The sequence below is a fragment of the Cupressus sempervirens genome, chromosome 11 (assembly GCF_028749045.1).
Source record: "Cupressus sempervirens isolate cs-2001-9-10 chromosome 11, ASM2874904v1, whole genome shotgun sequence".
Lineage (NCBI taxonomy): Eukaryota > Viridiplantae > Streptophyta > Pinopsida > Cupressales > Cupressaceae > Cupressus > Cupressus sempervirens.
In genome coordinates, this window is record NC_143128.1 from 232,142,361 (window position 1) to 232,169,936 (window position 27,576).

General features: G+C 35.0%; 1 protein-coding gene across 4 annotated transcripts in view; it reads left to right on the top strand.

Moving 5' to 3' along the window:
* LOC149529005 (S3 self-incompatibility locus-linked pollen protein) overlaps positions 1-27,576 on the top strand; it is a 218,960-nt gene that overhangs the window by 99,773 nt on the left and 91,611 nt on the right. For 2 of the 4 annotated variants that reach the window (XM_089808971.1, XM_089808973.1), the window contains 2 exons: positions 17,235-17,316; positions 17,749-17,810. In XM_089808971.1, coding sequence (XP_089665097.1) covers positions 17,235-17,316; positions 17,749-17,810 — 144 coding nt within the window. The remainder of the gene's footprint in view (positions 1-17,234; positions 17,317-17,748; positions 17,811-27,576) is intronic. The other 2 variants (XM_089808972.1, XM_089808974.1) reach the window with 1 other exon arrangement.

Genomic DNA, 27,576 nt, shown 5'->3' on the forward strand with positions numbered 1-27,576 from the left:
TCCACACTTATTTAGAATCCCCAAATCTTTTGCCGTACCCTTTTCCCTCGATGCTCCTCCCCGTCCTCCACTCTCGACTACCACTCTCTAACCTCCCATATCATTACGCTTAATGACATTCCGGGGCAGCTACGTCTTCCCTCTACTCCACCTCCAGTATTATTGAGGCCATTAGATCTTTAAGATGTAGTAGAGCAACAAATGAAGATGTTTTTCAGGTAGAACGTTTCAAGCTTGGTGCTTTGGTTCTTGGGTCTTACCTTCCTACGCTTTTTAATAGAGTAGTTTGCACTGGATTTCTAGAGGCCTGGTCTAGACATGTGGTTTACTCTATTCACAAGTCTGGGCTAGCTTCTGACCCAGGTAACTACAGGGCTATTATGATTTGACACACTTTTGCCAAACTTTATGCCACTGCTTTGAACACCATGTTATCTAGTGAGCTTGATACAAAAGGTTGTAGAGCTAAAGGGCAGGTTGGTTTTCGGGCAAACTATCAAAATATTATGGATCATGTATTCACAATGCGGGTTTTCATTGAAGAGGCTAGGCACCGCTCTCAAAAGGTCTATTGTTGTTTTGTGAACTTTTGTAAGGCTTTCGATTCTGTTCCTAGGTTGGCCTTATTTTAGAGACTTCGAGAGATTGGGATCTTAGATATGTTGCAAACTGCTATTCTGAGGCTTTCTGAAAAGGTAATCGGTAGGCTCAGGACTCCGAAAGGATTTTGAGTTCCAATTCAGAGCACCATTGGGGTGAAACAGGGCTGTCCTCTTTCTCCTACTCTGTTTGGTTTATATATTGATGAGTTGGAGGATTTCCTTGTGAACTCCTCTCAACCGGGTGATGGGTGCTATTTGCATCAGGTTTTAATCTCCATTCTCCTTTTTGCTGATGATGTGGTTCTCTTGGCCTCTTCTCTTGATAGCTTGCAGAGACTCTTGGATGGTTTGGCTTCTTTTTGTGATCAGCGTTAGCTTGTGGTCAATTTGTCTAAGACTTGGGTTATGGTCTTTAACTATTTAAGGACCTCTCATCTTCATTTCTTCTTTTAGGGTCAAGAGGTTGAGATTACCCCCTCTTACATGTATCACGGTGTGAAGTTCTTAGGGCCGCATTTCAGCTTGAGACAAGCTATTCAATCCAGAGTTAATAAGGGCATGGGTTCCATGGCTTTGCTGGAAAGACAATGCTTTAGGCATCATTTCTAGGATATTACAATGTTGATGTTACAACGTATCATAAGATATTACAGACTCACCCCTCACAACATTGTCTTAGCTGAGTTTGGAGTTCATCCTCTCAAACTTGCCACCATTTTTGACTTGATTTGGTTTCATCGGCTTCGTGGTTTTCTAGAGTCTGGTGTTGACCGGCACAGATACTCTCATCTGGCATACCGTTCTTCTGTTGAGATTATGAGATCCAACACTTATACTAGGTCTCGTTGTTGGTATGCCTAGGCCACCTCTTTGTTGGGTTCGATTGGTATTGAGATAGATCGTCTTCGTCCTTACCAAATTTCTCTTGATGCTCCTGCTCATCTTCTCCACTCACGTCAGGAGTTGAATGAACATGTCAGACAAGATATTTATAGACAGTACATTACTACTACCTGGAGTAATCCCTCGGGAGGTCTGTGACCTAAGATGGCCTTCTATGCTGAGCATTTCGTTGAGATACAGGATGGTATTATTGTTCGCCTTGCTTATCTATATCGATACTGGAATCATGCCTTACGGTTTTCTTTAGGCTCTTTCAGAGTTGCTTCTCACCGCCTCAGGGCTCAGACCGATCACCATATGGATTGGGCTGATCGGATTTGTCAGCTGTGTACTTTGATAGAGGTTGAGATTGAGATCCACTTCATTTTTCGATGTCCTCTGTACTATGAGATTAGAGGGAGATTTTACCACCTTTTTAGAGATGTTTCTTCTCTTTCGATGTTCTTCAGCTATATTGATTAGCGATGTTTAACACTTTATCTTCAAGAGGCTACCCACCTTCGAGAGATCACCTTGTAGTCTTTTATACCTTAGGGGCATACTTCAGACCAACTCATTATTTCCTTTTTCTCTCCCTTGTCTCCTCCACGGGGTTTGAAAAGGCCTTCCAGTACTTCTCATTCCAGATTAGTTAGACACTACACCAGTCTCTTCAAGCAGCGACTGTCCTACAGTGGCTCTACACAACTTTCTAAGACTATGGATCATTCGCACCCCTCTATTACTGATTTCTTTGTGTCAATGAAAGACCCTTAGTCTGTACCTTGTCTTCTCTCTTGTTTTATTTCTTGCTTTTATTCTTCTCAGTCACCGTTTGGTGCTTCTGCTTGGCCGGCTCTTCTATTTGTATGCTCAGTCCCATAAACCTTGTTGGTTTCTCGTGGATATTAATATTATTATCTCATCTTATCAACGTTGGAACAAGGATTTTAATTTTTGTAACTTATTTTTCCTCAAATCCCTTTATTTCAACTCCATCTCCTTGATTAGCTTAGCCTAACTTTCCCTTACATTTCAGAAAGACTTGACTTCCCAGCAGGTCAAAATTGTTCAAATAGATTCTCTTGACTTGGAGTCTTGAAAACTGCTACCAATTAAAACTTCATAAGATGACTAATACTAACTACTAAATAAAAAATGGAGGTCCCCATTTGCAGTTAGACCATGGTGTGAAAATGTCACAAGTTTGAAGGTTGATGTATATCCAATGCACTACTCTCAACTCTGTGGAGCGTGGCCTTGCACAAAATGGGGACATTGTCCTTTGACCTTATGAGTGGAATCCCTTGGATCTACTCCTTCAAGGGTGAAGGCAACAAGATTGACGACATATAATTGGACCTTAGTGGTTTGTTCCATAATTTGTAAAATCCATGGGTACTCAAATTTTTTTGCTGTGCAAATTTTCACAAGTTTAACTCTTGCATTTTTATAGATGCAAAAAATCATGGGTAAAAATGTCAATGCAGGTAAAATGCTGGTTAAAATGCCCTTTTCACATGTTGATTTTGGCTTTGTTATAAAGGCTTGCATTTTCTCTTTCAAGATTTCAATTTTTAATTCAATACATTCTTGTAATTAATTTTTTCTATTAAAATATGGTTCTTCTAGAAATTTTAGTTTTTAGTGCTTCCTAAGTTGCCAATTTTTGCCAAGTTTCTACATAGTTGAAAAATTTACCAAGTTTGTGAACTATGGCTTGTTCAATTGGTGCTTGGGGATTGTCAAGGTTGATGATGATGAACCATGTGTAGTTCTACCAAACCGAGAAGACACAATGTATTGTTGAGGCTGGCATAGATATTTTTTCCTAAAAAGAAACCTTTGATGTGGTGCACTAACTTGGGTTGTTGCAATTCAGTTGAGTGTTATTTGAGATGTTTAGTGAAATGCTATTTTAAGCCTTAGTGCCATGTGCTATCATGGTGAATGCCAATCAATTTATGCATTGAATTTAAGGTAGCCATTTGAGGTAGCAATGGTAGGGGAGCCAATTAGATGGTTCTAGCATGGGGGGATGCTTTTGAGTCACCCCCTTGTACAAATATATTCCAATAAAGCAATGCCATCTTTTATATGGATGAGCTGAGTCAAGCCCATGCTAAGACAATACCTCTTAGAAACATTTTTCTCTTGTTGGAAATACAAAATGCTTTGCAAAGGAATGATTTGATGTGGAATAATTGCCATTTTATTCAAGGCACAATGGAGGGAGCACACTTTGTCGAAGAATTCAAATTACTTAGATAAGTCAAATAATTTAGGCTATATGTTTTATTGAGTTGATCAAAGTCAACTAGATGGATTACCATATTTAGGGAGGTGTGCTAACTTTAATATCTCAATGGGTTTGTAATGTCCCTTATAAGAATCTTTAATAATTTATTTGAGATTATTCAATTGGGATTTTGTAAATCCAATTTGAGATATCTTATTTTCTCTTGTATATTTTTTTGGTGTTTAAAATTTCTTTATATACATTGATATTAGAAAAGGTGTCTGTTATATCTTATTTTCTCTTGTATATCCCTTTTCAGTCTTTAAAAATTCTTTATATACATCGATACTAGAAAAGGTATCTTTTCATTCAATTAATTGTACTATTTACTAACATTAGTATTATTGTTTATTAATATTAATAATAATATTATTAGTATTAACATTAATATGATTATTAATGTAATCATTATATAATATTGTATTTATCATTTTATATAATAATAATAAATTTTCATACTTAACATATTATGCAATATAATATGATTATAAATTTTATTTATTTATTTATTCATTTATAGTTTTAATTATATAGATCTTATTTTGACGGGGATATCACAATCCTCCCCTCTCAAATTTGCTTGTCCTAGAATATATAATTGAATGCAAAAAAGCATAAGGGATTCATGGAGTATGCATAAAAACACGAAGCCTACACGAAGTAAATGTTAATTTATTTGATCGTTATTGGTGGAGACTAACTAAATTGTATTCTCAGAATGATATAATGAATAGAGTAATATTCAACTCTGTTTCTGAATTCTGATATGAGTTTAATTTATTTCTTATATATATATATATATATATATCCCTTGTGCTGATGAACAATAAGTCCGTTTGATGTGTGCAGACCTCCCTTTGAAGAAACTAAGGCAGATTGAACTTGTTATATATATATATATATATGGAGTTCTGTATTTCTAATTGAGATTTCTATTGCCGTTTTGATTGATATGTATCTGCAGTTATTTGTATGGCAAATAAATAAATAAATAAATAAATAAATAAATATATATATATATATATATATATATATATATATATATATATATATATATATATATTTTAAGGCATGACCACGTAGGGTCATGACCCTACATGGTCATGTCCCAAACACCATCAATTCAATGAAACTGATAGCCGATACTTGATCGGCATCATACTCGATTATGATTTGATCGGTATTAAGCATTTTAATAATATATGGAAACAAAAGTTTATGGTAATTATATGTATGTATGTATGTATATATGTATATGTATATGTATATATATTATATATATGTTTACATATTAAATTAGACTTCCATAGTTAGATTCTCATCAACATTAACATATATTATATACTTATAGGATTTGCTTCAATTTACCGTGATGCTAACATTCTGAAAACTGCCTCTTTAGCAAGGAGGGAATTGAAGCAATTTTCATAAAGTTAGAAAACACCACCTTAAGTGTGGTCTATGATTTACACTATATTATGGTGTCTGGCAAGATGTGACCCAAAGAACCATGACAATTTGTTTTTCATGGTGTTTGGCAAGATCTGGCCCTAAGAACCATGACAATTTCTTTCTCATGGTGTCCAACAAAATCTGGTCCAAAGAGCCATGATGAGTTGGTTATCATGGTCTCTGGCAAAATCTGGCCCAAAGAACCATGATAACACTTGCTCCTAGATATCCAACATATTTTGTTTGCTACTATTGATAAGATCGCCACCTTACAATAGTGAGCTCACACATATGAAAGATTGTCACCTTTCATAACACATAAATGCAAAAAACATAATTTTAATTATTCATGAATATATTAAGTTCATATGCAAATGTATTTACAAACTTGTCATGCTGAGTTTACCTCAGAAGTACTTTATTTTCATCCTTGCAAGAGGCTTGGTGAAATTGTCAACATTTTGCTCATTAGTGCAGATATAAATTAGTTTGATAACATTTCTGTCAACCATGTCTCTTATGTAATGGTATGGAGTTTCGATATGCTTTGATTGATTGTGGAAGATAGGATTTGCAAAAAGTTTGATGCAACTTTGGTTATAAGAATGAATCATTGTGGAACTTAGTTTCTTTTGAAAAAGTCCAAATAATATCTTCATCAACCATTCTGGTTTGCGAGCTCCAATGGAGGCTGCCATATATTCAGCTTCGGCAGAACTTAAGGCAATTGTTTGTTGTTTTCTACTGAACCAAGATAACATTGCTGATCCAAGACTAACACAACACCCTATAGTGCTCTTGTGGTTTATGAAATAACCAGCCCAATCAGAATTAACATATCCTTCAAGTTTAATCTCAACATTTTTGTACTTCAAACCAAGACCAATAGTACCATGTAGATATCTCAAGATATGTTTCACAACCATCAAATGAATCTTCTTTGGTTCACACACGAAATGACTTAAAACATTGGTGGCATAGCAGCTATCAAACCTAGTGTTTACTAAATACATAAGTGATCCAATGATCTGTCTCTAAAAGTGGGATCAATAGATTCTGAATTCACTGTTTCTTTTAGCTTGTGTAGATTTGTTTTCACAGGAATCGCTAGGGGCTTGCAGTCCATCATACCAAATCTAGTCAAGATGTCATGGGTGTACTTCCCTTGATTTAGAAAAATACGATCTTTCTTTTGACATACTTCTAGACCTAGAAAATAGGTGTAGTAGGTCTAGATCTTTCATTTGAAATTCAGCCACAAGATCTTGCATGCATCTTTTAATTAAATGATCTTCGCTTGTTATCAATAAGTCATCAACATAGAGAACAAGAATTAACATGTCACCATTAGATATTTTGAAATATATGTTAGGATCAACTTCATTTTTGGAGTATCCTAGTTTGGAAAGATTGCTATCCATCCTTTCATACAAAGCTCTTGGTGCTTGTTTAAGGCCATAAAAAGCTTTCTTTAGGTTACATACATATAGGTTCTTGTCTTTTATAGTAAAGCCTTCAGGTTGTACGATGTATACTTCTTTATTAATGACACCATTAAACAATGCAGTTTTGACATCCATTTGATGTATCTTCCATCCTTTGGATGTTGCAATTGCAATAATCGTCCTTACTAAAGTATATTGGGGAATTGGAATAAATGTTTCCTCATAATCAATATCTGCCTTTTGAGAAAAACCTCGAGCAACAAATCTTGATCTATGTCTTTTCAATACTACCATCTGAACCATACTTGATTTTTTATAATCACTTTGATGAAACAACTGATTTGTCTTTGGCTTAGGTATGATATCGCAAACATCGTTTTGCAATATAGATTGATATTCTTCGACCATAGCATCTTTCCATGCTTGACATGATAGGGCTTCTACCACAGTTGATGGTTCAGATTTTATAAGCTCAATTACTAGTGTAGTGTAACATGCTTTATTTCTGGTTTTCTTACTCTCTTGAGATTTCATCTGGTTTAACATTATTTTCTTCAATCAGTTTCCTTGCCCATAATGGCCTTTTCTTGATATTAGAGATGTCCTTATCTTCAGCGTCTGGTAATAGTTCATTCTCTTTTGATATGTTCTCCCTCTGATTTTCAGTTTGCTGATTTTCATCTAATTCTGTGATGGGCTCATCTTTTGTACTTGTGGATAGTGTGAAAGCAGTTTTTTCTTCGAATTTGACATCTCTGCTGATTTCAACTTATCTCTGCCTAGGTTTATAGACTCTACACCCTTTAGTATTTTCATTGCACCCAAAAAATGTACCTTTGTTCCCGAATGGTTCCAACATAGTTCCCTTTTCTTTGGGTATGTGAATGTAAACGAAGCAACCAAATATTTTAAGATGACTTAGGCCAGGTTTAGTTCCTGTAAAAGCTTCCTCAGCAGTTATATTTTCTAGGATTGAGTGTGGGCATCTATTTTGAATATATACAGTAGTAGTGACCTCAACCCAAAATGAGAAGTGTAAATTTTGATCATGTAACATGGGTTTTGTTGACTCAACAATGGTTCTGTTTTTCCTTTCTGCCACTCCATTTTGTTGAGGATTATAGGGTACAATATACTCCCTCTTAATTCCAACAAAGGTGCATAAATCTTTGAAATTTTCAGAGGTATATTCATCTCCATTGTCTGATCTTGGAGTTTTTATTCTTTTTGACGTTTGATTTTCCACAATTGCTTTGAATTTTTTAAATTTGAAAAGAACTTCATTTGATTCTTTGACTTTTAGAAAGTAAATCCAAGTTTTCCTAGAAAAGTCATCAATAAAGATTATGTAGTATGAGTATCCTCTTAGAGAAAGTGTTGGCACAGTTCCACACAAATCAATGTGAACTAGTTCCAAAATTGATTTAGATTTGTGTCCACTTGAGGGAAAACATCTTTTTACATCATTTCCTAGAGCACTTCCTTTACAAATGGCTCTATGATTTGAATTTAAGTTAGGTGTTCCAGTGGTGATTTTTCCTATGTTCGGTAGTGTACTGAATCCAAGATGTTCGAGCCTTCTATGCCATATTTCATTAGGGTTTGATACTTCATGATTTAGTGCTTGCTTTTGGATTTTACACAATTTATATAGAGTTCCATCTCTAGACCCTATGGTGATGGCATTCTTAAGGTTAGAATTTTTAGGCCAATACAATACTTTGTCTTCATTAAAGGTAACATGATACCCTTCATCTGCAAATCTAGAGATGGTTACTAGATTTCTTTTTATGCCAGGTACAAAAAGAACATCTTTTAATTTCAGAGTGATCCCAGATCTTAGTTGTATAGAACAAGTCCAAATTCCTTTTACTAGATAGGTGGAGTTATCTCCAATGGTGACTCCTTCAATGTGATAATTTTCAAGAGTTTCAAACATATCTCTGAATCCTGTTATGTGGCAGGATGCAACACTAACGATTATCCACATATTTTCATTGGAGTTCATTTCAGTTGATAGAGTTGCGTAGAATAATAGATTTTCTTCCTTTTTAACTTCGGCTATGTAGGCTAGAATTTTTTTCCTTTCTAGACAAAATCTGTAGGTATGTCCAAATTTCTCACACTTGTAACATTGAACTTTGGAAAAGTCTTTCTTGTAACATTGAACTTTGGAAAAGTCTTTCCTATTGTGATTATTGTTTCCTTTTCTTTGGTCATTTTTCTTCCCTTTATGTTTGAATTTCCTCTTCTTCCCTTTGTTATTAGGGATTGAGAAAAGAACTTGATTTTCTCCCTCTTGATTGGAAATTATCCCTCTAGAAATTAGTCTTGATTCTTTTGAGGTGCAATCATTTTAAAGTTGATCAAAAGATGGTATTGAAGGTTTGCTAATGACTTTAATAAATGCTTCCCATGATATAGGTAGTCCTCTAAGTGCTATTATAGATAATTCTTGATCTTCAATTTTGTTTCCAGTTGAAGAAAGTTGATTTATAATTTTAGAAATTCTGCCAAAATAGGATGAGATTGATTGTGCTTTATTCATTTTTACATTCATAAGTTGATTTTTTAATGTGAGCAATCTACTTGAGTTATTAATTTCAAATGTATCCTTAATTGTTTTAAATACTTCAAATACTTTCTTTAGATTTGATATGGAAGGAAGAATATGATCTTTTATTGAATTGACAATGATTTTTTTGGCTTTATTATATCGCCTTTTCCAAGTGGCTTTTTTGCCTCGTCTTCAAGTATTGAAATTTTTGTTTCAAGGAATGATTTTAATTCCAATTCTTTGAGGATTATCTTAATTCGAATTTTCCATGAGAAGAAGTTTGTTGCTCCTTCAAGCCTATCCTTGACTCTAACATTGTTTGCCATGATGTCACTTTTATTTTAAGAAATTAGTTGAGCAATCTCTCTACTAGTTTGGCTTTGATACCATGTTAATTTATTTGATTGTTATTGGTGGAGACTAACTAAATTGTATTCTCATAATGATATAATGAATAGAGCAATATTAAACTCTTTTTTTGAATTTTGATATGAGTTTAATTTATTTCTTTTATATATATATACACATATATTTCCCTTGTGCTGATGAACAATAACTTTGTTTGATGTGTGCAGACTTCCCTTCAAAGTATACCAAGGCAGATTGAACTTGTTTTATATATGGAGTTCTGTATTTCTAACTGAGATTTATATTACCGTTTCGAATCTTGATTGATATGTATCTGTAGTTATTTGCACGAAACACACACACACATATCGAGGCATGTCCATGACTCTACGTGGCTCATGCTACATAGGTTCATGACCCTACATGGTCATGTCCCAAACATCATCGATTCAATGAAGCCAATAGCCGATACTTGATCGACATCATACCCGATTATTATTTGATTGGTATTAAGCATTTTAATAATATATGTGAAAAGAAGTTGATGATAATTATATATGTATATGTATATATATTATATATATGCGTACATATTAAATCAGATTTCCATGTTTAGATTCTCATCAACATTAACATATATTATATATTTATAGGATTTGCTTCAATTTACTATTTTGCTAACATTCTCAATAGTAAACATGTAAGTGCATGAAAACAGGAAGCAAAGATGTAAGTGCATGAAAAGACGAAGTGGACATATGAATGCATGAAGACATGAATTAGACATGATGCAAACATATAATGCATGCATTCTTTATTAATGCCTTGTAATTTATAATTTGCAATGAGTTGGGGTTGTAAAAAAAGATTTACAAAATTGACTTCTTCAATAGAATCCTGCGACCACAAGTGATCATTGGTACATAAGTTTATATTTAAGTTTCATAGAAAATGCGAGTCATGATAAATTATTCCAAGATGATCCCATACTAAGTCCAAGAGTAGAACTTTGGCTCCCGTGGCTTTGGTGGGGTATTTATGCATCCGCACGAGGTGGTCTACTTAGTGGCATGCTTATTTTATTTTACTCTTATTATTATTCTTAGTCGAGAAGAATACTTAGGATGTAAACAAATTGCTTAGGCACTAAACTCAAGAGTCTTCGTCGAGGTTTCTTGTGGATCCAAGTTCTTAAGCCCATCTTGGACATATTCTTAAGGCATCACTGATCCTTGCCCATGTTGGAATAACCTGTTAGCTGGATTTAAACTAGCCTCTCCCTGAATACACCTTTCTCTCTCTCTCTCTCTCTTGAGAATACCCTAATAGGTATGTTAGTAATAAGTTATATATGAGTTGAAAAAGTCCATGCTATTCTAGTTATAACTTTGGTCTATAAGGAATGCTAAGATGCAATAGATCACTTTGATGCCAAACTCAACAGTCTCCCTCAAGTTTTCTGGGGATCCAAGCCCTTAAACCCATCTTCGACATGTCTTCAAGGTACTTTTGGGGACGCTGATCCTTACGCATCTCAGAATAACTTGTTGGCTAGATTTGTACAGGCCTTTCCCATACTGTATCCCTATTCATTTCTTTTAGTTCAGAATATTTGTGTTTAATGTTTGGGCCATTTGACTTCGATGCCATATCTTCTATCAAATAAACAAAGACACCTAAGAGAGCTAAGACATAAGTAATCATTTTTATTTATGAATAAAATCAAGTACATGCTAAAATCACCACATTCGTGATAGGTTAAAGGAGATATGGAAGCATCCTTGCATTTGATTAGAGATTTTGTAATATGCCTTTGATAAAGAAGAACATCAAAATATTGGAGCCATTGTATTACTAGCTCAAAAGTTTTGCTTTTCCAAATCCCAATTAAAAGGTGTAGGCATTATTTGTTGAAAACTTAGTAGTTCTCCTCAAAGCAAACGTTGAAAGACATTTTGTCCAAAGTAAACCTTAATGATGAAGTAAGTTAACTTGGTGGGCACTTTCTTTGTGTTGTGAGTTGAGAAATGTAACATGTTGCTTATGCTTTATTCTCAAAAAGATAACACATTTTATAGATAGTTTTTCCCTCAAAATTACAAAACAAAGGGTTATTTGGTGTGTTGCGCTAGTTGATTTAGGTCACAACAAAGGAATACTTTGATATAAGAGAATTTAAGAAAATTTAGTATGTCAAATGGTTCACAATGTGGTCTAACTCAGGTGATCAAAGTCGATCAATTCAGACCAAAGTCCTCTGAACCTATCACATCAAGTCATGACACTCTCATAAATATTTAATTTGATTAATTCTTGTCTTTGGTTTTCATATAGTTTTCTTTTATAATGAATCATTTTAAAATCCATTTTTAAAGGTAATTAAGTAAGAACTCATTTTTCTACATCTAAATTTGGTGTAAATTAATAAAGTTTATCATCCTTGTATGTCAAAGGGTCGTTTGCATGGATAAAGGCATTCTTTGTCTTTCTAGGGAAAAAATCCTATGAGAAATGAGAGCACAAAATGTGTGAGCATTAAATGATTTTTTGTTTTAAAAAATCGTTTAATACATTGGGAAAAACTCGTCTCTAAGGCTAGACAACCATATTTTTGATAATATTTTTGTTAACACCTTAATAACGTTGTTTTAAAGACATTGAGGAATCAACATTTAAAACCTATATATACATTGCATATCTTATAAGGGTAGGTGAGAGTAACTTGTTAGAGTGTTTTTGGAGAAATACAATGAATAGGATAGGATTTTGTAGACTGGAAGTACATGTGAAAGAAGAAATCTTGTAATCTGTCGTTGATTTGTCTGAACTTGAATTATGCATGTCAAAACATTAGAGTAGAATTGAATTGTTCTATCGCGTAATATTACAAAAGGTGATTCAAGATGAACGAAGAGAGAAAGGTGGAGTGAGAATCTTTGTTGAAAAGTGTAGGGAATAAAGAGAAGTGAATGTATTTACAAAATCCAAACAAATATTATATCCTCAAAAAATACCCCAAGCCAATAACTCCTTTATTTAAGCTCAAAATGAATTAACATGAAAAGAGATGGATTCCCAATGCAAAGGATGGGAATGCAATAGTGGCTGATTGATAGGTCATCCCAGTCTAGAGGGATCAACTAGTGATTGGTGTCTGAGAGTTGTGGATCAATGTCTTTGCAGACCGGTGCCTGTGCCTGCCTTTGGCATCTCCACCTAGTTAGTGTCACGAGCTAGTCTATGAGGTTTGAGATGCTTGGACATGCTCTCTAGGTGGTACCTAGATGTCTTCGTATTCTATATAAGAGACTAAGTATGCCTATTTGCTATGAAATGTTTAGGGTGGGCCTTGATATGGATTTTAAGTTTGGATGCTTGGATGTTTCTGTTAAGCGTTCTTTAGGTGTGTGTGATTAAAGGCTTGATTTTGCATTCTGTTATGTTGAGTAATGACTCAATGAGAAGTGATGTATCAATAAACAAAAGAAAACATTGCCTTTGCCTTTGAATTGGTGCACATTTGGCTTATTGTCCAAGGATTCTTTGGTGAGGTGTTACATATTTCCCCACAGTTTAAACACCACTCTAGGTGATGTAGATATGTTGACACCTCAGAGATGTACACCAGTAGAAAAACTGCATATGTCTTGAGTCTATGATGACATATATGCTAGCAAACTATTGGAAGAATGAATTGCATGGAGTTAGATCAATCAACCTTTATCATTTGAGAGCTCTACTTTTATATATACAAATTGGTTTCATCATTGCCCTAGTGGAGAAACTAGGTGTTAGGATTACACAAATGAATCATTAAGTTGGGAACAAAGTAATGTTTAACTCTAACTCTTCTCTATAACATTAATTTATACTAAGTTGAAATAATAACACTAACTCAGAAAACCCTTAGACGTGAGTACATAGACAAATTTGAGGTCACATGGGCTTAACCAACATATGCAAGGTAGAGAAAAAACCCTAACATGAGAAAAATATGTGGCCATGGTAGGTCATGATTTCTAGTAAAAACAACCTTTGCAGTGATCAGCTACTAAAAATTTGCATTTTTCCAAGCCTTTGAAAAGAGTGCCAATTTTTCTTGGAATTTATTTTTAAAAAATATTCTGAACAAAACTTTTCAGTATCACCCACATTTTTTTGATTAAAAGAATTTGTGAATAAATTTTAATGGCTCTAATAATATGAAATAGTAATTTGTTGTATTAAGAATGGGGATGGAATGCTCCATTTAAAGGAATTACAAAGGTGATGTTTCTAAATTGAAACAATCGTAGACTGAAACCAGAAATAGTAACCAATTAAACAAATTAAAATACATTAAGTGACCGTTACATAAGTGTAATAACCCCAACGAGTTATAACTTCGTAAAACACCAAATTCTTCTCAAATTCAATTGTTTGAGATTTTGTCAAACACTTTGCAAGCAAGCTTTGATACCACTATAATATCCATTGTCAATTCGAATCTCAACTTGTTGATTTGTAGCTCAAGGAATATTGTCAAACACTTCCAATATGATCTCTATGCTTGTTGTTTTTGAGTTTCAAACTGATTATGCATGCTTGAAATGATATCAAAGGGAATCTAAAACCCTGTAATTGATTACTACTATATCTAAGAAAAGATCTAAATGCATATGCAATTCTCTTTTGGCTTTTCAAATGCATAAAGATGAATTCTAAATGAAAATGTGCACTTACAGCCAATTGGTATTTTGTCAAACACTTGGCATGCATACTATTATGTCAATCATGGAAGATATAAATATGGACATTACATCAAATATATAGACCTGCAACTTATCACTCCTTTAGTGAGATATTTTCTAATTTAGTGCTTAACATAATATTCCAAGGCTTTTGGCTTTGCAACCCCAAAAATAATTGAGTAGAAATGACATTATAAATCTGATATAAAATGTGCATCTACAACTACTTATGACAACCACCTTTACAGTGCCAAATGACCAATTTAAATGATGCAAATTGATTGTAGAACCTGATATACAAATTGCCTAATGAAGGAGATGAAATTGCAATCATAATCAAGCCAAGTACTATAGCGCAATTACTTTCAGGACACTGTTCACGTCACTGTTCATGACACTGTAGCAGCCAGTAATGAATGTATTCTCCGATTTAAGCACAAATAGAACTCTAGAATGAAGCTCTCCTGAATGCCAAATTCAGTGGACATTTCACCACCTTAAATGGTTGCAACACTGAAGAATTGACGCTCTCCAATGGCGAACTGAAATAAAAAACCCTTAGTTTCTTCTCCCAAGTTATATCAAATGCAATTGACAATAATTGGATGCCTAACAATGAAGCTCTCGCCTCTCTTTATTCTTTTCCTTCACCCTTCTAGAAGGAAATAAAATATTATTTAATTGCACTCTCTAGAAGCTTCCCTCTTTCCAATACAATAATTAGTCGTGCTTGTAGAAAATGCACTCTCTAGAAGCTTCCCACTTTCCAATACAATAATTAGTTGTGCTTCTAGAAAATTAAATTAATATAAAGTCACGTTTAGATTTATTTATTTATTGACTTTAATTTAATTTATTTCTCCTTATTTCTCCACTTAGCCTTCAGAGAATGAAAGGCTAAGAACTCCATTGAGGATCTAAAAGATGGGGAACATTACAATAAGAGATATAACAATATTACTCTATCAAAGGTATAGTAGAGGTTTCTAGGGTTAAAAGGGCCTTGTGCATTGTTTTTCCAACAAGACATTCAACATGGGTTGCAAATCTTGTTTTCGTAAGGAAGGAAAATGGTGAAACTAGACCATGTGTTGATTTTTGGATCTGAACAAAAACATCAGAGAAGGATAAGTACCCTTTACCATCATTGGATGAGGTATTGCAAATAGTTAATGGTTTGAACAAGAAAAAAGATTAAAGACAACATTCACCACCAAATGGGGAACCTTTGCATATAGAAGGATGCCATTTAGGGTAATCAATATTGGAGAAACATTTCAATGCACTATGGAGATTGCCTTACATGACCTGGTAAGGAAATGTATTATCACTTATATTGATGAGCTGACTGTCTTTATGAAGAAAGTTGAAGATCACGTGAAGGATTTGAAGAAAGCATTTGAAAGGTGCTCACAATATTTTATATTGCTCAATACTGAAAAATGTATGTTTGGGGTGAGAGAAGGTAAACTGTTGGGTCATATGATTTCTGAATATGGTACGTCAATTGATCCGCACAGGACTCAATCCATTCCCAAGATAAATCCATCTGCAAGAAAAAAGGAGATAAATGGTGTGCTTCACCCTAACACTTCACTCCCACCCCTGATTCCAACTTCATCCCCTTGCCATTCTTCATCACTATTACTATTGCTACTGTTGCTGCTCATGTTTGATGAGTGTAATGCAAGCTCAAAATATTGAAATGTAAGGAAAAAGGCCAATACATTTGGTCGACATTTTATCTTGAAACCATGAAAAAAATTGTAAAAGCAAGCCAAATATGAAAGAAAGGATGGACTCACTTTCAGTGCTCCAACTCTAAATGCTCCTTGAAGCCCTGCTGTTGCCTCCTTTATCTCTCTTCTTCAAACCCTGCTGCTTCTAAGTTCTTTCTCCTTTCTCACTATCTTTAATGTGTGAATGAAATGAGAGGATGAGCTAAAATAGTGTTTTTTAGTCATTTTAGGGTTGCATAGAAGTGTGGGCATCACCTTTCAGAAAAAGATGCCAAGAGAACAATGTTGTGTTAATTTTTGTTTACTGTTTGCCAGGGCTGGCCAACTGTCCTTGGGTATCCTAGGGACGACAATCCATCTCCAATCCCTTTGTTCAAACATTTTGCACCTCAAAAATATTTTCTCCAAATTTGGTCTGCTAGAGGACAGCTAGGAAATGTTTTCTGCCATCCTGTCCCTGTAGCAGTACCTGTTTTCAAAACACCACGAGTTCCAGTGGAAACACATAGGTAACACTGATAAAAGCTTATTTTTAATACATTTGTCACAGGTAGATTTTTCACTTGAGAAACAAAGGATGATATTAGGACCTTAGTGAAGCTTTAGATGGATGCTCTTACTTGCTCAATGACACAAATTAATTGATTCACTAAGCACATTCTCTCATATATGGTAAGATCTGTTGCCTCAACATCAAAATCTTTGAAACAAATCTCTAGTAATTCCTCTTAGAAAAGCTTACAAGTTATCAGATTTTGTGGGCTGTTTTAGGAGGTATCTTTCTCTGTCCAGGTCCTTTGCACATAGATTACAGTTCTATGTTTAATTTAATAAGCATTAAGTTTTGTTTTTGTTGTTTAAATGATTGAGAAATATCTGTCATGCAAAAAACATGTATCTCAACTGTATAGTTGTACAGCTTTGTAGGTATCTTGTTCTCTTTAGAAACTAAATAAGGGAGCATCTTAAAAGAGAGAAGTATTTGTCCCACATGCACTTCCCCCAAGATAGGTCCCATGCGAATTATATTAAGGTTCTGGTTCAATCTTTTTGAGTATTTAATTATGTGTAAATTGAGTAGAAAATTGAATTACTATAAACATTATGTGGGTGCACATAGTTTTGCTTATTTATTAAACGAGCTTATGGACTTTTTAGCAACTAAAATTTTGAAGGACAGAAGATTGCAGGTGGGGAGAAGTTTCTGCATCCACCTAGGAGTTCGAGTTTACTTGCTTGGAAGAGCCTTGATTCTGTTATAGGTAATTCTCTAAGTCCACTTTTTTTTAACGTCAAATCCTGAATTGCTGACAATTTCATGACAATCTGATAATTATGTCACAAATGGTGGATTGGTTGTTTATGATATTTTCGCTCAAGTACTGAGCTAAATCAATACATCCCATATCTGTTCTGACTTTGTTCCATTAATGTGATCCAAACCTGTTGCTATTCCCTATAACTATAATATTTTTCTGTGTCTATGTTAGAAAATTGTTATTGCGATACCTATAGCTTGATAAGTTTGTTTGCATCACTTTCACAGATAGTGTTGTTAGTTTCTATGTAAGGATTTATTATTAGTTTGGGTTAGGTCAGCTTATGTTCTATAGGATATCCACCAACTTGGTGTGATAATTGGATAACTCCCACGGAGATTATTGTAATTAATATGTTTCATGTTGTCATTACAGTAGAATGGATTGACCGTAGAAGCAAATCATCCGAGCCAACTTATCTGTACACTGTTGAAAAGGTATTTCGGTTGTTTTGTGCCATTCCAATTCCCAACTTCATTAAGTTCCTTGTTGTTTGTTATTTTATTTAATGTCTTTAATGAAAAACCTAGTGTGGTGGCAGAAAAACGGAAGCTATTCATATATAAATTTGCAGAGTGATTTTAAAACAATAACCAGAAGAATATGATCTACAAATAGAAATGTTGACAGCATACAATTCGATCAATAAATATAAGAAACAACAACTAGAAAGATATCTATATTTGAGGCTTAAGATCACCCTTTACAAGAGCAACTTCATTATGTGATGAATACTTCAATTTGATGATGTAAATGTTCTGACTATATATTAAGATGTCACAGTTTACGGCAGTAAGGTTCATTCTTATGACATGTGTCAGCTAAAGAAATTGCTACCATGAGACATGGCTCAAAATTGAAATTTTAAACTACTTTTAGATTTTGTTGGGTTACAAAAGGGGGCATTCACAGAGAAGAGGGCTGGGGCCTTCAAAATTCCACTTACTGAGAATAAATCTGATTATAGTGAATGTCAAATTAATCTTGAATCACAACAGCCAAAGGGATATCTATAGACTACAAGCGAACTACCTGTTTGTAATTGAATTACTTCTTTTGGGCAGCTTGATTGATATTTATTAAACAAAGGAGTGTATGATCTTTAATAAGCAATTAGCAGAAGATATTTCCATTGACAGACTGACTTAAAATAAAGCCACATTACCATTATACTAAATATTACAATATTCCTCTAATACCATCCTATTGGTCACTATGTTGAAGTTTTAATACTAGAAGTGAAAATAAACAACAAACCAAAATAATGCACAATAAGATACAACAACTTATCCTGGGAAAACCCTCCAACTTGAGGGAGAAAAACCCAGTCACAATTTAAAAAAATAAAAATAAAAAAATATATAAATATGTGTGTGTGTGTGGAATGAAAAGAGCTGAAAACTGCTTTACAATAACTTGAAATAAAGATGTCAATCTGTGCCGAATTCCTTCTTGAAGTCTTTAAACTTGTCTTGACCCTTAATTGTCTTGACTCTTGAATGTGAGAACCCTTTGTTGTCCTCATTAAAAAAATAGATGATTTATGTATTTCAAATTTAGGAAAGGAAGATAGCTCCCAATGCTATAACATCAACACTCCCTCTTAGCTAGGGAAATGGCTTTCTAGACATCCTTGTCATGGGGTCTCTCTACATAACTCTACATCCATTTGTGCAAAAATGTTTATCATGAAATCTCTTGACATGATACTTTCATGAAGTCTCTCAACATGACATCCACCATGGTTATCCCCATGGGTGGAAATAAGCATATACACAAGTGCTTATCATGGGGTCACTCAATGTGATGCCATCATGGCATCTTTCAACATGATGCCCACCATGGCTACTCCTTGATGTGGAAAGAAACATTACTCAAAGGCTTTCACCTTATAGTTTCTCCATATCAAAGAAATATGCATTAAAGAGCAACATCTCAAGGGATTTCACCTCACGTTTCTCCGTCTTAGAGAAATATACGTTAAAGAGAAACATCTCTCAAAGACTTTTACCTCATATTTCTCCATCTCAAAGAAATATGCATTAAAGAGCAACATCCCTCAAGGGATTTAACCTCATATTTCTCCGTCGCAGAGAAATATGCATTATAGCACATAATAAGAGCAACATCATTCAAGGGCTTGCACCTCATATTTCTCTTTCTCAAGGAAATGTGCATTTTAGCACATGATAAGAGCACTTGATGCTAAGACTCCCTCTGAATAAGGCTATTTGATTTCCCTTATATGCAAGCCAGTTTTCCCTTCAAGGAAAGAAACCATGCTTTCAACTGTGCCTCTTCTTGACATATCCATTGCTGGGGAATCCTTATAGTTAGCATTGTTCGGAATCACATACCAAACATGAGGCAACGAATTCATACCCATGAGAACAAAAGGTAGCCGCAACCACCCCCTCCTCCTGCCCCAACTGAGGGCTAATTGTTGCACCTCTTCCTCATTAGCCCGAAATCCTAATAGAGTTCTGTTCATGTGCTTATGAGAGACCAAGCCTCCTAGCAACAGATCATCCAACCCTCCCCCCGCCCTTGCTCCAAACTTCACTCCTCTTGCCCTAATTAAGTTCTAACTTCCACACTTCTTCCCCATCAGCTTGAAATCCTCATAGAATAATCTGTGTTCATGAGAGATTGAGTCTCTTGGCAATAGATCATCCAACCCTACCCTTGCACCCACCCCCAACTTCATATTCATACTGAAATAATCGTTTGCCTATTATGAGGGACTGAAATAAGTGGCGTCTGGTTGATTGGATTGTTTGTCATCAAGAACGTAGTTATAATATAGTTTGTTTGCCATAAATGGATTGTGAAAGAGGCCCTCAAACCATAGATGTATTAGATCACCAATTGGGCACTCCAAACAATAAGATGAGGAAAGAATAGTTACCACACCCTTGCACTTGCACTAACAACCAAGATTCTTGACTCTTACATTGTGTAGAGGTTTCCTCTCACATTGTCCAAAATCTTCACATGTAGGATAGGTAAACTATTATGATAATAGATAAGCTTCTATTATTAGTTAATGGTTATCTATTTGTAATCTATTATAAATATTAGAATGTTTCTAATATTAGTAGTCTGTAGTTATATGTTAGCTTTCTTTTAGCTAGAAAAGAATGTTTCTATTCTTCACGATCGTTTCTCGAGGAATCATCATTTTATTCTTTGGCATATATTAATCTCTCAGTCTTTGTTAATATCAAGGAAATATTTCCAATTACTTCCATACTATGGTATCAGAGCCAAGTCTTCGAATTTTTTTGAAAAATATTATAATTTCTTGTTCGAAATTATCATAGCAATATATTTCAAAATTATTTTATTTGATATTTGCTTCATAAGGCCATTTTTTTGCAACTGCTATTTGATTTTTCTGCACATTTCCACCATTTTTTGTGGTTTTTTTAGCAGGGCCGTTTTTATTCAAAACCCTAGTATTTCTATACTAGATTAAATTCTTTTTTACGAGCTCTTGGTGGGTTTTTTGAGATTTCAACTGGGCTATTGTCTGTTTTTCTGGGTGCCTTGATTTTTGAGCCGACGAAACCAAAAATTGACCAAGGATTCCTTCTAGGTTTTCCAAGCTCTCTTCTGGGCACCCCTTCAAATTCTATGGATCTTCCTTTTTTTTTCGTGTTTTAGTACGTGCTTTCACAGATTTTCACGCTTTTTCATTAAAAAACGTGCTATGGCATCTTTGTCTAATGTTCTACTCGAGAGCAATTCAAAATTCAATGGTCGTAATGATGGCACTTGCAAGTAGGGGATAATAGCATTTTTTGAATATCGAAGTACTGATCAATTCTAGGTGTTACACAATGTCCAACTGCCCTTGGTACTGATCAGGACACATGGGATCTAAAAAATCAGGACATGGTGATGCTTCTCAAATTATCTGTAGCTAATGACCAGCTCTCTCAGATTCCATCCGGCAAGACAACTGGCGAGATATGGACACATCTCAAAAATCTTCACGAGACTTGAAACAAAAGCACAACTTTCTTCTTGAAGAACACTCTATTTTCTATTATTACAGATGATTGAACATCGCTCCAAGTTCACCTGAATAGGATTCAAGAAATTTGTGATCAGTTGGTTGCCATTGGTAGCAATATGGAGGAAGAGGGCATTGTGGTCGTCAATCTCAGGGGTTTACCCAAGTCCTATGAGCATTTTATCGAGACTCTCAAGATCACTTCTTCTGGTGTTGATCTGAAATTTACAGATCTCTGCACACTCCTGCTTCAACAAGATCGTTGGAAACAACAATTCCACAGCAGTTCCAACTTCACCTCCTCTGAGCAAGCCTTTGCTTCTAAATCCTTTCAGAAGTATAAAGGCAAGTGTCAACAGTCTTATTAGCAAAAATCCTTTGCTCCAGATTTAAAAGGCTCCTAGAAAAAGAACATTTAATGCAACTATTGCTACAAGTTTGGTCACATGAAGGTTGAATGCCGGAAATGCTTAGCCGCCCAATCTAACCAATCAAGTTCGCAACTCAAAGCAAATAGTGCAGAGCACACTGAGTAGAGGGAATCTGCCTTTTACGCCTTCATGGCTAAAAGATCTGCAAATCATGTGAAGCCGTTTGCCTCGTACCTTGATTTGGGTGCCTCTCGTTACTTCACCCATCGCAGAGACTGGTTCACTGACTACCAACCATATTCAGATTTTGTTATTTTTGGTGGCAAAGAAGAGTACACAGTTATCAGCAAAGACAACATTCAAATTCAATTTGTTGGGAGGAGTCTTTTTTTTCCTCAATGTGTACTATGTTCTAGGGATGGAACTAAATCTACTCTCAGTTAGTTAGTTACTGTGATATTCTCCACAGTTGAATGTCGCCTTCAATTCACATCAGTGTACCATCACTGATAGGGTGACTCAGTCTATTGTTTTAGTGGGTCTTGATGATCATGGTCTTTTCCGACTTAGTAATTCTAGTGATTCTCAGGACTTAGTTATGGCTACTCAACGACCTTCTATTAGCACACTTTGGCATCAACAGTATGGGCAATTAAATGTTCATTATCTCTCTCGGCTTGCTCGGGAAGAGCTTGTTCTTGGTTTGCCAGAGATTTAGATTCAATAGCTTAGAGTTTGAGATGCATGCCAGGCTGGGAAGCAACATTGCACACCTTTCACCAGTGGCGATACATGGCGAGCTTCTCAGGTACTTCAGCTTGTTCATGCCGATATCTACGACCCTATGGCCACTCTTGTTCTTGGGTCCAAGTATTTTCAGTTGTTTGTTGATGATTTGAGTAGAAAAATGTGCGTATATTTTCTTAAAAAGTAATCAGATGCATTTCTTGTCTTTCAAAAATTTAAACCTTTAGTTGAAAAAGAGTTTGGGAAATCTATTATTACTCTTAGCTCAGACACTAGGGGGGAATTTTGTTCTAATGAATTCTCTTACTTCTTGGATACTAATGGCATCAAACACTAGTTAACCACACACCACAATAGAACAATGTAGTTGAATGTTGGAACAAAACAATATCTGAGATGGTTCACTCCATGCTCAAACACAGACATGTTTCGAAAAAATTCTGGGCAGAAGCAATAAACACTACTGTTTATGTTTTTAAGCAATCACCCACAGTGGCGATCAAAGATAAGATTCCGAAAGAGGCCTGGTTAGGTCGCAAGCCCATAATCAGTCACTTGAAAGTTTTTGGCACCCTTGTTTTTGTTTGGATCCCTGATGCGTAATGCACCAAGTTGGATGCCAAGAGTGAGATACTAATGCTTGCCAGATATACTAGTCTTCACAAAACCTACTACTTGATTGACACTGAAACATTTTGTCTCCTGTATAGGCGTGATGTAATCTTTGATTGGCCACTATTCATGCTTGTTTCTCTTGTTCTTGATCTAGTAGACCAGCATATGAAGGCTCATGATTTGGGAGTTAGAATTCCATTAGGTCCACCTGATAGGAGGGCTCTAGTAGCTCGTGCAGCTCCAGTTATACCAGTGATCCCTGTAAAGGCACATCCATCTTCTCCTCCAAGATCACACAGATTTGTAAATGCTTCACCTGAGTTTGGTCCAGATTCTTCAGATGTGGAATCTGATCATAGAGTATGTTGGAAGCATGAATGTTGATGATATTCCTATGGGGGAGTATTGTAGATATGTTCCTATGATGATATGTTACTTTCATGACTGAGTTTGTTATTGATGTCAACATAGTAGTTTTCTGTGGTATTTGACAGAAGAACAGTGAAAATATCAAGTTGGTACAAACAAATAGTTGAGTATTCTAACTATCCGAGGTTATGGGAGATACTTTTGAGTATCTGGTATATGCAGTTAACGTCAGAAGTAGAAATGATGTCTAGAAGAAGTTATGTAAGTTTTGGTGATGTCTGTTTTGAGATAGAGTTTAAAGAGACATGTTTTGGTAAACTTGTTATATCTCTTAGCAGAGTTGATATTCTGAGAATCGAGGTTGAAGAAATAAAGAGGACATATTGATGATCACGTGGCTAAGTTCCCTTGTTAAAATATTGTGTGTAAAAAAAGTTATTCAAGTCGCTAGGCGGAAGATTAATGTTATCGCTAAGTGTAATGTGTTCCTAATGTGGTCCTATAATAATTAATTGAGAAGGTCTAACAAGCGACTTCGGGAATTGTTTTCAGGACACGGTATAAAGGAAGGACATTTTTCTTAAACAAGTATGACATGAATTGTATTGATGCGAAGAGATTGTAAGCAGAGAGAGCAGAATGCGAAGTTGAGCAGAGCATTGCAAAAGTGAAGGAAACTTCATTTTCGAGGTTTTGCTAAGTAATATGAGGTTTGATATTTGGATTCGAGGTTCGTGACTTGGTCTACAAGGTTTGACAGTGATTGGTTTAGTTGACAGAACAAAGGAAAGACGAACATAAGAGTAAATTACATGTTTGAGCAGTGAGCTCTTCTTGTAGTTGAAATTGCATGTTTGAGCAGTGGGCTCATCTTGCATACATTGTACCACAACTCTAACAGGGTTGGAATCTCCTAACAGGGATTCAAAGTCTCCTAATAGGGACTCTATGTACTAAATGTTGTAATAGACTCCTAACAGGGTCCATCCTCTAATAAAGAATATTTATATTAGTACATCATCTTGTGGGTATCATTCCCACCGGGGTTTTCCCTCTAATCAAGAGTTTCCTTAGTTAACATATTTGGTGTAATTGTCTATGTGCATTTTATTATAGTGGATGTTTACTTTGGTTGAATGGTTAAGTTTGTTTAAAGAAGATAAATGTTCAAATTATCAAATAACTGATTCACCACCCCCCCCCCCCCCCCAGTTGTCTTGATGGACTATTATGTTTAACAATTGGTATCAGAGCATCAAGTCCTTGAAGATAAAGTTTAACAACTTTGGGAGATGCATGGCGAACATGTTCAGGAAAGATAGTCCGGAGTTCGATGGAACAAATTATGACAGCTAGAAGGAAAATAGTCATTGCTTGGAAGATTTGAAGCAATTGAGAATGAGCTCAGATAGTCCTGAGAATTGACTAGAACTGAGACAACTTTCAGTGCCCTGAATATTCGACCTAGTCTATCAAGGGGCACAAGTGAGGAGATTGTGTTAGCAACAACAGATTTGAGCAGGACAAAAAGATTGAAGGAGTACCTCTTTTGGTAAAAAGATAAAAAGGAGGTAAGAAAATCTTTAAATGTTGGACTCGTGAGGAATATGGCCATTATGCATCTAAGTGTCCTAAAAGAGAGAAAGTATAAGGGAAATTACAAACCTAGAAAAGATAGAGAGTGTTTGTATGCAAATGAACATAATGATTATGATGAACAAACAATAGGTGCTAGTGATGATGAAATAGAATTTGTGGCAATTAAAGAAGAAAGTCAAGAGAAAGTAGCTTTGGTGTCACAGGTTGAGAAGAGATTTGATTGGACAATTGACAGTGGTTATTCACATCATATGACTAGTGATATGAATAAGTTTGTTAACTTCAAAAGTTAGGATGGAGGCATTGTCAGAGTTGGAAACAATGCAACATGCCAAGTTAATGGTATTGGAGCTATAACTGTTGATGGTAAAACTAACATTCAAGATATTCATGATCAAAGACAAATATGGAAAGGTAATTGGAACAGGAACTAGATTTAGAGGTAATGTATTTTAGTTGAATCCCATTGAAATGACATGTTTGGTTGCAAAGGTAGATGACAGTTGGTTATGGCATAAGATATTTTGTCATATAAACTTTGACAATATTCTGAAGACTAGTAGAATGTTTGCAGTTAGAGATTTGCCAAAGATTGTAAAGCCTACTAACACAATTTGCAAAGAGTGTATTTTGGCAAAACATAACAGAACTTCTTTTCCTAGCAAGAAGTTTACTACTACAGCAAAGTTGGACATTGTACACATAGATACCAGCGGTCCTACGAAGACAAAAAGATTTTATGGTATTTTATGGTTCTAGTTGATGATTTTTCTAGAATGATGTGGGTTACATTTCTTAAAGAGAAATTTGAGGCATTTGATAAGTTCAAGATATTCAAGAATAGGGTTGAGAATGAATCTGGTATGAAGATTAAATGTTTAAGATCAGATAGAGGAGGAGAATTTACTTGAAATGAGTTTAACATGTTTTGTGAAGAAAATGGAATTAAAAGATAGTTATTAGCTCTGAGAACCCCTGAATAGAACAGCGTTGCAAAAAGAAGAAACAAGTCAGTTATAGAACCTACAAGAGCTATGTTAGCAAAGAATGATGTATCCAAGATGTTTTGGAGAGAAGCTGTGAATACTACAGTCTACACCATGAACAGAGTGCAAGTTAGGAAAGACACAAACAAGACCCCTTATGAATTGTGGTTTGATCACTCACCTACAGTTAAATATTTCAAAATTTTTGGGAGTAAGTGTTATATCAAAAGAGATGATATTGGTAAGTTTGATGCTAGAAAAGATGAAGGTATGTTTCTTGGTTATTCATTGAAAAACAAGGCTTATAAATATTACAATTAGAGAACTAAGACTATTATGGAAAGTGAAAATGTGAGAATTGATGAGAAATTCAGGATACAAGAGAGAATAGTTGATTACAATTCAGATGAAGATGTTGTTACTAAGCCAAGGAATGATGAGGTATTTCTTGAGAGGAACAATGATTTGTAGAATGAAGGAGTGCCAAGGCAGGAACAAAGCTCGGAACTTTCTGTAGAACCAAGAATTGAGATAGCAACTTCTACTTCAGGAAAGAATATGATAAAGAATCACCCATCCGAGCAGATCATCGGAAGCAAAGACAAAGGTGTGATGACAATAAGCAGAGTCAATGAAGAACTATGCTTGATATCTCAAATCGAGCCTAAGAATGCAGATGAAGCATGTAAAGATGATTATTGGAAACAAGCCATGAAAGAGGAATTGGATCAAATAGTAAAGAATGAGACATGAGAATTGGTCCCCAGACTAGCAGACAAGAATGTGATAAGAACTAAATGGGTATTCAGAAACAAGATGAATGAACAAGGCGAAGTTGTAAGAAACAAAACAAGATTTGTATGTAAAGGTTTTAGATAGCAAAAAGGGATAGATTATGAGGAGTCTTATGCTCCAGTGGCTAGAATAGAAGCAATAAGATTATTCTTAGGCTATGTAGCACAAAAGAAATTCAAAGTGTGTCAGATGGATGTCAAGTCAGCATTTCTGAATGGAGAACTTGAAGAAGAAGTATTCATTGAGCAGCCTGAAGGATGTCCTTTGACAGATCACAAGGACATAGTATGCAAATTGAGAAAAACATTGTATGGTTTGAATCAAGCACTTAGAACTTAGTATGCAAGGTTGGACAAACATTTGACAAAGCTTGGATATAGAAAAGGTATGATAGACAATAATTTGTATTGGAAAGAAACTGATGATTGTTTGATGAGTTGGGTAATATTTATTGATGATATCCTATTTGGAGGAAATGATGAAGAAAGTGAGAAGTTTGCTGAGAAGATGAAGCAAGAATTTGAAATGATGATAGGAGAAATGAAATATTTTTTAGGATTGCAAATTGTACAGAATAAAGAAGGAATCTTTATTTCTCAGACTAAGTACTTGAAGGATTTACTGAAAAGGTTTGGTTTGGAAATATGCAAACCCGTTGGAACACCTATGGTAATTGGACACAAGTTATCTACAAAGGATGAGA